General features: G+C 34.9%; 1 protein-coding gene and 1 long non-coding RNA gene across 3 annotated transcripts in view; both read right to left on the bottom strand.

Annotated features, from left to right (window-relative positions):
* Positions 1–6,195, bottom strand: part of LOC105482645 (uncharacterized) — a 180,122-nt gene extending 173,927 nt beyond the window's left edge. For both annotated transcript variants that reach the window (XR_011609221.1, XR_987739.2), the window contains exon 1: positions 6,056–6,195. This is a non-coding gene — a long non-coding RNA (uncharacterized lncRNA). The remainder of the gene's footprint in view (positions 1–6,055) is intronic.
* Positions 6,196–8,176: 1,981 nt separating this feature from the next.
* The window catches only part of LOC105482646 (leucine rich repeats and IQ motif containing 3), a 174,702-nt gene continuing 170,503 nt past the window's right edge, over positions 8,177–12,375 (bottom strand). The window contains exon 8 of the mRNA XM_011742847.2: positions 8,177–8,490. Coding sequence (XP_011741149.2) covers positions 8,334–8,490 — 157 coding nt within the window. The 3' untranslated portion in view covers positions 8,177–8,333. The remainder of the gene's footprint in view (positions 8,491–12,375) is intronic.

Raw genomic sequence — 12,375 nt, 5'->3', positions numbered from 1 at the left:
AGCTGGAAAGGTAGGAACTTTCAAGGCCATTAAGATTTTTTTTTTCTTTCCTGCTACGTGGAAAGGTTTTTTATTTGTTTGTTTGTTTGTTTGTTTTTGTTTTTGTTGTTTTTAACTTTATCCTATTGCAGTGGGGATATGACCGAAGAGCTGATTTCCATTTCAGGATATGCAGAATAGATTTGAAGAAAGAAATAGCAAGAACTAAACATTGTCATTGGAGATTCAGAGGAGAGTTTTAAGAGCCATGAGATAAGAGGATGCAAAAGATTTGGTTATATAAGACATACAGTGGAGAATTATGTTAAGGGTGACCTGCAGGACAGGTTCTGGAAGGGAAGATCTATGATTTTAGTCTGTAGCATGTTGAGTTTGAGTGCCATGTGGGTTATCCAAGTGAACATGTTCGGTGGATGATTAGAAATATGTCTGGAACTCAGGAGAGATGCTGTTAGGACCTGTTAGAACATGGGCAATGTAATTATGGGCAATGTCAAAAAACATGACCTTGAATGCTGTGAACCAGGAAACATGCAAATTGAGAATAAAGCTATATATGGGAGAATGATGCAGTAGTCTGTTCAGGATGCTATAAATACCATAGACTTAGCGGTATATGAATAACAGAAATTTATTTCTCATATCCCTAGAGGCTTGGGAGTCCAATATTAAGGCACTGGCAGATTCATTGTCTGGTGAGGGCTTGCTTCCTGGTTCATAGATGGCTGTCTTCTTGCTGTATCTTCACATGGCAGAAGCGGTGAGGGAACTCTCTCGGGCCTCTTTTATGAGCAATAATCCCATTCATTAGGACTCTGCCCGTATGACCTAATCATCTCCTAAAGGTCCCACCTTTAAATATGATCACTTGAGGGATTAGGCTTCAACATACAACTTTTAGGGAGACACAAACATTTAGTTTACAAACATGATAGCACCAACATTTAAGGAAAAAATAACAGGAGGAAAAAAAGTCAGAAGCGTAAGAAAAGATATAAAGAGCAGCATGTGGTGTCATGGAAATTGAGATGGAAAAAGATGTGTCAAAGAGGGCAAAATTAATAGTAGCGAATGCTTCTGAAAATTCCAGCAAAATACAGGCTAAAAGATGTTGATTTGACTAAGCAAGAAGGAGGTTATTAGTGATTTTGTTGAAGATGTTTTCATTACAGGGTCATAAGATGAAATGGAAGTCTGATTTCACAGAATTGATATGTAAAACACAAGAGAGGATGTTTATGTATTTAGATAAGATTTGAATGGCCTGAGAAAGTGTCTATTTAGCAGAGAAGGAATCCATAAAGGTGACAAATGGGGCAGATAAGAAACTATAGAAAAGAGCAAATAGTTGTTTAATCATTTCAATATACATATTTCTAATAAAAGTAAAAATATATATAAAGAGATTCTTTGTTCTTTTTGAATGTAGGCTCTAAAAAATTTTCCAACTTTGTTACATACTACATCATAGCCAAGGAAGATATCTGTGAAAGATTATTATGGACCATTGCAATGTGTAGCACAATGCTAGAGAAGGTTGTCAATAGAAAGATGGTAACACACATTTTCTGACTGTAAAGACTTTATAACGTAAGTGAGACAATTAAACAAATAGGCAAATGACAGGAACAAAAGATAGGGTAAGATGAGTGCCATAGGGCTGTACAGGCAAAGTATCATGCCTGAACTTCAATTTATTGTGCCTTCTGATTAGCATCCTCTGAAGCATTCCCTTCCAGTTTTCCCCAAAGCTGAAAATTCCCAGCATGGAAAATAATGAATAATAACAGCAAACACTTATTTAATACTTACTATGGCCCAGGCACTGTTCTGGGTATATTGCATTCATTTATGTTTGAAACTTTCATGATAGATAAATATTATATCCATTTGACAGATGATTAAGACAAAAAGCCTACTTCTTGAGCTTTAAAAAGATCTCTTATAGCCAGGTGTGGCACATGCCTGTAATCCCAGCACTTTGGGAGGCCTATGCAGGTGGATCACGAGGTCAGGAGTTTGAGACCAGTCTGGCCAATATAGTGAAACCCCGTCTCTACTAAAAATACCAGAAACTAGCCAGGCATGGTGGTGTGTGCCTGTAGTCCCAACTACTTGGGAGGCTGAGAGAGAAGAATAGCTTGAACCCGGGAGGCAGAAGTTGGAGGCTGCAGTGAACCAAGGCCATACCATTGCACTCCAGCCTGGGTAACAGAGTGAGACTCTATCTCAAAAAAAAAAAATTATCTTACATTTGTAAAGTGAGAGTTACTGAGACAAACTAAATATATTGGAATTCTTCTTATTCTGGTGTGCGACTGAGACCATTGCTAGTAAGAACAACAAAGATACTCACTGGAAGGATCGTTGGTAACTCATGAATCTAAATGAAGAAATCTGGGACCAAGCTCAGAAAATGGGTAGATATCAAAGCAGGCAAGGTAGCAGACGCTCAGTAGACAATGCCACATATATGGCCATCTTTGACACTGCTATCACTGGAAATTTGCTGCTGCCACTCTTGGACTCAACACCACTGTAAGTGACTTCTTGCCTTTTGTCCTGGTATCACTTTAGAAGTACTAACATGAGCATCAAACGACTGGCTCTATATCCCAGGAGTTGAAGTGAAAATTTTTTGATTCCTCTAAATTTTTGTTAAGACATGGTTAATAACTCAAAACAGGCCAAAGGTATTTCCCAGAAAAAGAACGGTTAGATGATTTATAGACAAAAATAAACAAAAGAAACATCTACATTTTTCTTATGTTACTAACACTTCTCACTACTCCCATAAGGTGGCTCAATCCTAATATAAGTATTCTTTATACAACCAAAAAAGCATACATCCACTTCCTAAGGGAAATTACTCAAAGTCTCATTAGTTACTACATTCACCTTGGGGCCCAGGATCACTGTGCAATGTCCATTGTGCTCTAGTTCTATTATGATACTACATTAATATTATATGGAATCGAAGAAATGGAGAGGAAGAAAAAATATAAAGTATACAAATACATTCATGATGAAACATGAAGGCAGTATGAGTAGAGGTTGCGATCTTTATTTCTGTATACATTTATGAAACCATAGTTAAAATGTATTAATTTCCACCTCCACCATCTCTTCAAGGTACCCTTTGCCTTCAGTCAACAATTCACTATAACAGAAGGCTTTACCTGGTAAGCTTACCCAAATATTCTTTCCTGAGAAATACAAGCCCTTGCTTGTAAAGTGTTGGGGCAGCCTTCCATTAACTTTAGCTCTAGAAGTGGAAGTATATGGAGATGTCCCAAGGGATGGCTGGAGCTCTATCCATACTCCTTCATAGTTTTATTTTGTATAAACTCTCTGTTTCCCATTGATAATCAGACACTTACTGGGAAAAGTAAGCCTAGAAATTCCCTGGTTAAAGTATGGTCAGAAACTTAGCAAATCCAGCAGCACAAAACAAAGTGATGTTTCAACACAGAAAGAATCTGGAAGAACTTCCAGTACTACTGCCACAGGAAACTAGTAGCTGCTTCTCCTGGAATGCTGAGCTGCAATGGCAGTGAATAATTTATAAATTACCTCTGTTTTAGCAATACTTCAAGATCCAGAGTCACGGGCAAGAATAAATAATCAATCAGGTGCCCTTAGTGTAGCTGAGGGTAGGGGGAGGGAATGTCTGATACCTTTAGTCCCCATTGTGAATGATGAGCAAGTTTCTTCCTTAAAAACACACAAAGCCTACTCATAGTTTGCCTCATAAAACCGAGAAACCCCACTTGTCTAAAATAAGGTAGGGAGATAGGTTACTCCCTTTCTGCTACTGCATCCTAGTTCAAACCCTGTATCTGCAGCATAAAAATGTGATCTCTTCCCAGTATGAATGTGTTTGCTGCTACTTATGCTAGCTAGAAGTCTGCTGAATCACTCTGTATAGACTCATCCATTATGATATATTAATTACAACGAAACAATTGGTCAGAAAATGTATATGTTTGAATGTATAGGGTGGTGCTCATATGTCTCATTTGTTTTATGTGTTAGAGTTACCATAGGATTATGGATGAAGACAAAGACAGGAAGAGCTCAGCCAACAATTGTTTAAGTGTCAGTGACCCAGAAAGTGACAGGGTAGGGTGGAGAAGTTGGGAGAGAAGCAGGAGAAAGATCAGTAAACAGAACAACACACATACATACATATACCCCTAAACCTAGAAAAAGAACCCAAAATGTTAACAGTGGTTATCTGTGGGTCATAGGCTATTACTTTCATTTTACAAATTTAAATACAGTTTCTACTTTTCAAAAATAATGCTGCTATTATTATTGAAATACAATATTTTAAATTATTATAGTGACTCAGAAGAAAGTGTAGAATACATCTAATTGAAAGGATTAGCCAAATTTCTATGGATCACAGTGTTGGGGTATTAGATTTCATTAAAAATTATGCAGGTGACATTTGTGATATGGAGTATATCGGCCAATAGTGAAAAAATAACTGGAGTCAAGGAAGAAGGCATATAATCACGGTTTTCAAGAACCACTAATCGTCTAATTTGAATGGGATGGGATGTGCTATTTCAGGTCAAGCATCCCTAATCTGAAAATCTGGAATCAAAATGTTCCAAAGTCCAAAATTTTTTGATACCTGACATGACACAAGTGGGAAATTCCACACCTGACCTCATGTGATGGGTCACAGTAAAAATGCAGTCAAAATTTTGTTTCATGGTGCAAAATTATTGAAAATGTTTTATAAAATTACATTCAAGCTATGTGTACAAATGTATATGAGACATAAATGAATTTCACGTTTAGATTTTGGTCCTATCCATAATGTACCTCATTATGTATATGCAAATATTCCTAAAAAATCTGAAATCTGAAACAATTCTGGTCCCAAGCAATTTGGATAAGGGATGCTCAATCTGTAGAAGATAAATACCAGAAACAAATCAAGAAATATGGTAGTGCTTCTAAAGAGAGTATTTGAGGTAGAAATACTATATTGTTCTTTAGACTTTATTTTACTATGTATGTGTCTGTACATATGTGTGATCTGTGTCTGTGTGGGTGTGTGAAATTTAAAAAAATCATTCGCTTAAGTCTATAATTTACACTGAAGGCAAGAGTTACTCTATGAAAGAGTGCAACAGAATTCTAAGAAATCTTTAAAAAACGTGCTGGCTGAAAGGGTAGGAGTAGGAAAACAAATTAACCAATAATATACATATTGCTTTCTAGACTTAACTAAAAAAAAATTTTTTTTAGACATAAGTGATCTGTATAATGAAGTTAAAGGCAGTATAGGAGACTAACACCCAGAACCCACAACATTTAAAACTACATGGGCTATAGTATCAGTAGACCTGTGTTTCCATATTTCTGTCTTCAATATTGGTTGTCTTACTACCCACAAAGCCAGTACCAGATACGTTGGGTTTCTGTGATAGTAGCACTCTTTTTTTTTTTTTTTTTTTTTTTTTTGAGACAGAGTCTCACTCTGTCGCCCAGGCTGGAGTGCAATGGCGCGACCTCGGCTCACTGCAAGCTCCGCCTCCCAAGTTCATGCCATTCTCCTGCCTCAGCCTCCCGAGTAGCTGGGACTACAGGCGCCCGCCACCACGCCCAACTAATTTTTTTTTTTTGTATTTTTAGTAGAAATGGGTTTTCACTGTATTAGCCAGGATGGTCTCGATCTCCTGACCTCGTGATCCGCCCGCCTCGGCCTCCCAAAGAGCTGGGATTACAGGCATGAGCCACCGCGCTCAGCCAATAGTAGCACTCTTAATTTGGTAACAAGTTCTCTACTGATTAAATCACTCATAGATGCTGGCCCAATGTAACTGATGTGGTTGCAAAGCCCTTTAAATAACTTAATTTTCTTTTGGATGATGTAAAGCACAAAACAAGTGTTCTCTATCACATTCCAAACAGGGATTTAGGAGGCCAGGTTCTTTCTATCTAGTGGCTCAGTTGTCTTTAACATGTTTTCTAAGATGGTCAAAGTAGAGGTAAAATCATGAGGAATAGTACATGGAAGGGCTGCCCAACACTTTACCTGGATTCCTTTGGTGAGAGCTCAGTTGTGCGCCTCATTTAACTGAAAAGCAGGCTAGGAAATATCGACTAGTTGTGCCCTGAAAAAAGAGAAAATGAATTTGGTGAAAAGTCAGCCATTCTCTACCCTAGAGACCTTCTGCAGATGAAATTTATAGGACATAAAATTTAATAATATGTGACATGGTAAGAGAAAGGAGTAAAAGATATCTTCTAAATTTTCAATATGGGAAGCCATGTAGACGGCTATGAATCTGAGTGTTGGGGAATATAGAAAGAGAAGCTGAATGTGGGACGGAAGGAGAACAGTAAGATAATAAAAACGAGCTCCATTTTAATGTATGACATAAAAATATTTTAGGCCTTCAAAGTAGAGACGTGTAGCATGCATTCTGAAAACATAGGCGATATATAAATCTAGAGGCATAATCTAGAGATACAGATTTTGAATTCTTCAAAACATAAACAGTAAGTGGCAGTAAATATCACAAGATTGACTAGGACAGGGCATAAATAGGAAAGAAGAGCTAAAAACAGAAACAACAAAAACAACAACAAAAAAACACTGTGCATAGCATACCTGCCTTAGTCAAAAGTAATAGAGAGACAGAGATGAGTAAAATATTATTTTCCTTAAAGAAGCTCACAGGTTGGTATAAAATAGTCAAGGAAATTATTGATTACTTATCGTGTGATAAAAGCTATAAAACTTTTAACGGATAAAATGAGAGCATAAAGATTACAAACACTCAACTAATGTTTGGACTGAATAAATGACTTATATCCAGACATATCACACAATCAAGCTTACTTTCTTTGATGATGCCTCTCAAAGCTCACATAAGTAGGTGACAAATCCTCCTATAGCTATACAGAGAAGACTTCTGCCTCCACTACTACATGCTTACCTTTATTAAATGTTTACTTTGTGTAAAGTCAATCTCCAAAATATATGTATTATTTCCAAACACAGAACAGAAAACTGGGGTAACACATTAGCTAACTTGCTGTAAACCTAGGTCATGCTTTCTACAACCCCACAGTATGTCCCTTTGTTCTTTTTGGAGAATAAATAGACATGCCAATATGACTTGCTTATTAGTTATCTTCTAATTATCAGAAACGTGAGAGCTTGTGCCATGGATTTAAAAAGACAGCTATTATTTTATAGAAAATGAGAAAACTTCTATCATCATTTGTTAGCAGCCCAGCATAGAAGCACAACTATGTAACCACTGTTGTAAAATATGTGATTTTTGGAAATTTACCATAGACATAAAATCAGGGAATTTTTAAAGCAACAGTGTTTTAAAAACTTACGTATATAACCAAGAATATTAAAGAGAAATTTTGAATAGTATTAGCTACATCGTATTTAGTGAACAATGTCATAATTATGGTGAGACACCTATCTTTCTAGATATATGAAATCACTATTGAAAATGGTTGCAAATTTTACAAAGGATTTTTAGGTCTTTTTTAACAGTTTATTTTTCAAATTTTCTACCATTGGTATGTATTAAACAGACTTATGGTTAATATATACTATTTCTGTATATTTTATGATTCAAATATATAATTATATGGGTTCTCTCTTGCTTCTCTCCTCTCTCTTTTCCCTGTCTTCATATATATACCAAACAGGGCAAAGCCATCACAAGTAAATATACAAAAATCTTACAGTCTTCAAGGAAGGTAATAAGAATGTTTGATTTACTTTTCATAGTTCATATTTTCTGAATTTTTATAACAGCATAAATTACTGACAAAATAGTGAAACGGTATTTTAAAAAAGAAATTCAGAAATTATTTTAACAAAATAAGCAGGAAATATAATTAAATATATAAAAGCTGGTAATAAAAGCAATCAACGTACACAGTGTCTTAATAAAAGTCAGCAGTTGGAGTAGAAATTACTATTCTAAGGTTTCCAGAGACACCTAAATTAGCTTATGAATCGCTGTATTTAGAGAGAATATGAAATGGAATATCAGCAATGTCATTGCAAGATTGTCTACAATAAATAAAATCAGTTTTAATTGTTCCTTGGGCATCCGATCTAAGAAATTTTTCAGAGGTGCTAAGTCAAGTTTATTTAAGTTAAATTATGACCAATAAGAGAAACAGTTTAACTAATCTTTATATGTTTTAGAATATTTATATATAAATCCATCTTGTGATGTAGAGTATTTCTTGCTTTAGAGTATTATTTCAAATTCCTTCAACTAAAAATAATGACTATAATTTAAGATGATCACAGGCCATGATCTGGCATTGATTCATTTTATCAGTCCATTGGGAATTTTAAAGTCTAAATTTGTTTTCACAATTGCTACTTTTGTTTTAGCATCTTGAAGTCTTTCACAGGCTTTTTCAAAGGCAATCATATCCATAACAAATTTTTCTTCACAATGTCTTTTATATATTTCTTGAGACCTAAGAGGAGAAAGAAAGGTAATAGAATGAGATACTTTTAAATCCTGAAACCATGGCAATCTATTAGACTGTTAATGATGATAACTAGATGTCTTCGAAATAGGCATATACAAGGGAGAAAGACAGAACTCCATTTATATATCTTGGTTATATCATTAAACAATATTCGTATTAGTCTAGTATTTATGAGATATCTATAAGCTATAATTAAAAATTCTCACAAACTACGACTTAGCTTTCCAAAGAGGTATCTAAATCACCCTATGTCATCACTTAAAATACATCCATTTAAGCCTCACTAAACCCAAGCTACTTCTTCAACTCTGTTATATGGACTGAATGCATTCCACCAAATTCATATGTCAAAGTCCTAACTCCCAGTGTCTTTGACTGTGATTATTTGAGGATAAGGCCTTTAAGAAGTAGTTAAGGCTAAATGACATTATATGGGTAGGTCCTAATCCAATATAATTAGTGTACTTATAAGAAGAGGAAGCAACAGCACAGATGTGAGTGTACAGAAGAAAGGCCATGGGGGACACAGGGAAAAGGTGGCCATCTACAAGTCAAGGAGAGAGGGCTCAGCAGAAACCACACCTGCTGACACTTTATTCTTGGACTTCCAGTTTCCAGAACTGGGAGAAAATAAATTTCTGTTTAAGCCACGCAACCTGTGATATTTTGTTATGGCAGTCCCAGTAGACTAATACTCTGCCAAACCTGGGAAATGTCACAGGTCTTAGGAGATTTCATTCATTCATCCTTATTTATTCAACAATTATGTATTGTGATGCATGGCACTAAACTTAGATGCTGGAAACATAAATATAACATGATGTAATTACGTGAAGCTTATAAAAAGTTAACAGAAATAAATGCATGTAAATATATAAAAGATATATGGTTTATCATGAAAACATTACATAACAAGTCAGAGTGAGGAAAAACTTGAGTAAAAACTTGGTAAATATAAACTAGAGAGCAAGGAGGGGAAGACAAGAAAAGTTTAGAGTTAAAATAACCTTTGAACTAAATCTTGGAAGATGTGTGTTTTCCAGTCAGAAAGTGGAAGATAATTTTGTTCAAGTGATTTTTATAGCATGAACACAGTCAAAACAAAGGTAGAGAGGGTAGCACAGCTTGGAATGCTCCAAGAACTGACATCAATCTAATTGTCTGGGTCATACAGTCTGGGAAGTAAATTTAGGCCAGATCATAAAATACTTTATTTATGTGTAGGTATACTCAGAAATCTGAACTTGAGGAGAGAAAGAGAGCATTAAGTCTAAAAAGCCTGCAGCTTATTGATAGTGTGATTTTGGACAACTCATTCATGTTCTTTCTGTCTCATTTTCTTCATTGTTAAGGAGATAATCTAACACATACGGTTAGTAAAGGACTAAGTGAGTTGATACATTAAAAATTCTTAGGTGAATGCCTAACATTAAATAATTCATTTCACTGGATGGATAATAATGGCGTTCAACAGAAAGACATGTAGGTAGAGCAACAAGATGGGAAGATTAGAGTTCTGACTGGAAATGGTTAGTGTTAAGAGCCTAGTTATTCATGTGGTGATGCCCAGTGTGTTGAATACAGAGAAGTGATAGCTTATACTTAAGAGTACAGGTAGTAAAGCCATTCTGCTTGGCTCTGGAATGTATTGTTGGTGTGATTTTAGATAGGTTATTTAAGTTCTCTCTATATCATTTTTTTTTTTCATCTTTATAAAGAGGACATTTCAACTCATAGGGTTTAGGAGGAAGTAAATAAACCAAGAGTTTTAAAATCCTTAAAGGAGTGCCTGGCATTTAATAATCATTTTAGTAGTAGCTAAAAGTTAGCTACTAGTACTATAAGCCTAGAGATCAGGAGAGTAGTCATGTCTGGACACGTAGCAGAGTAGAAATCATAGCAAAGGGATCTTGCACATGTAATTAAGGGTACTAATTAAGTCAAGAAATGTACAAAAATAGCCCTCCTACAGATAAATTATAAGCTGTGAAGACAATGTAAGTAAAAGAACTATTTAAAAGACTTAAAAAAAGAGAAATATGAAATAATCAATTATATTATTATATCCATGTATACCAGTGTCAAACGATTGGAAAATAAAATCAAGAAAGTGATTCTACTTACATTGTGACCAGAAAAACATAAAATATTTAGACATAAATGTAATAAAAGATAGGAAAGGCCTATACCTAAAAATAATAAAATTTTGTTGAAAGAAATTTAAAAAGACCTAAATTAATGGAGAGTTATATCATCTCAAAGATTAGAATATTATTATGATGTCAATTTTTCTCAAATAGATCTATGGATTAATAAAATTACAATTAATAATGCCAAGAGGCTCTATGATAGAAATTAGAAATTAACATTTATGTTTGTTTTAAATATATATTAATTTAATTCCAATTTATTTTAAATGTGTTAAATTTAAATGTTTTGAATTTATTTAAATTTAAATTTATATGAAAATGCAAAGGTCCTAGGACAACCAATGTAATCTTGAGAAAACAGAGCAAAGTTGGAATCTCTATTTTCCATCCCGCTGAACAATTTACCCATAAATGTATTGGCTTACGACAACCACCTTATAATAGCTCATCGTTTCATTAGGTCAGAAGTCCAGGGATATTGTGGCTAGTTGGGTTTTCTGCTTAGGTCTCACAAGGCTGAAATCAAGGTGTCAGCCAGAGCAGTGGTTCTCATTCAGGTCTTGGGGTCCTCATCCAGGATGAGTGGTTGTCAGAATTCATTTTATTATCACTCTTTCCCTGTGCTTCCCTCTATTTTTAAGTCAGCAATATCATGTAAAACCGTTCTCATACTTTGTATCTTATGTTCTGTCTTGTCTCTGTATTTGAAAGTCTCATGTGATACACTGGGCCCATCTGGATAATCCGGAATAATCTCCTTATGTTAAGGTTAATTAAGCAATATCCTTAATTACATATGTAAAGTCCCTTTACCAACACATTCTCAGGTGTGCTATCTCATCATATTCATAGTCCTGAGAACCACGCAGGGCATGATATCTATCTTCTTGGTAGCCATAATTCTGACTAGCACAGCAGACTTACATTACTTGATTTTAAAGATTGTAAGAATTATAAGAGGAGAGATTATTAACTTTTAATAGGAAAATGAAACCTAATCATGAGACAACAGAAAAGGAAACTGCGGTAAGTATAAAATATATAGAATTTTATAAATATGGATATAGGAAGTTGAATGAATTAAAGCTTGAAGTCCTAAAATTTCTTTGGGAAATAGATAAACTATATTGTTGAGAAGGAGAGGCCATAAGTGGTGTTTGAATAGAAAGCTGTACTGTTGGTGAAGATTTTAAATGGCCCTTGTAGGTAATAGGAGAAAGAGTAAGCAACTGTGGGAGCAGCTCAAGTTGGAGACCATAAAATTAATATTGGCGTAAATCTATGGGGCATTGATTTCTTCTAGACATTTATATCTGAATATAGGAAATGAAGATAGATAGTTGAACTGTTCCAAGGTAAGGGTTGTAAGGAACATTTTAGCATAATCGAAGCAATGAAATGAAATAACTTTAGAGATACTGGAGAGAATGAACAAAACAACAATTGAATTAAAGAACCCCGGAGCCTACACTAGAAATGAAAATAAAAGTGTATAAAGGAGGTTATTTGAAGGACGGGTGTCACCATATATTTGAAGGATATGTGTGGTGGAAGTTAAACAAGAAAGGAGTTGAAAAGATAAATTTTAGTTATAAATAAATATATAGGAGTTGAAGATTTAAGAAGTGGGGCAGTTCCAAGTGATAAGAGGGTCTTTATATGTGTCTATGGAAATCAGTTTATTAACGTCAGGTAGGATAAAGACTGACAGCGTCCAAAA

Source organism: Macaca nemestrina, chromosome 1, assembly GCF_043159975.1.
Source record: "Macaca nemestrina isolate mMacNem1 chromosome 1, mMacNem.hap1, whole genome shotgun sequence".
NCBI lineage: Eukaryota > Metazoa > Chordata > Mammalia > Primates > Cercopithecidae > Macaca > Macaca nemestrina.
This window is presented reverse-complemented; position numbering and strand designations above follow the sequence as displayed.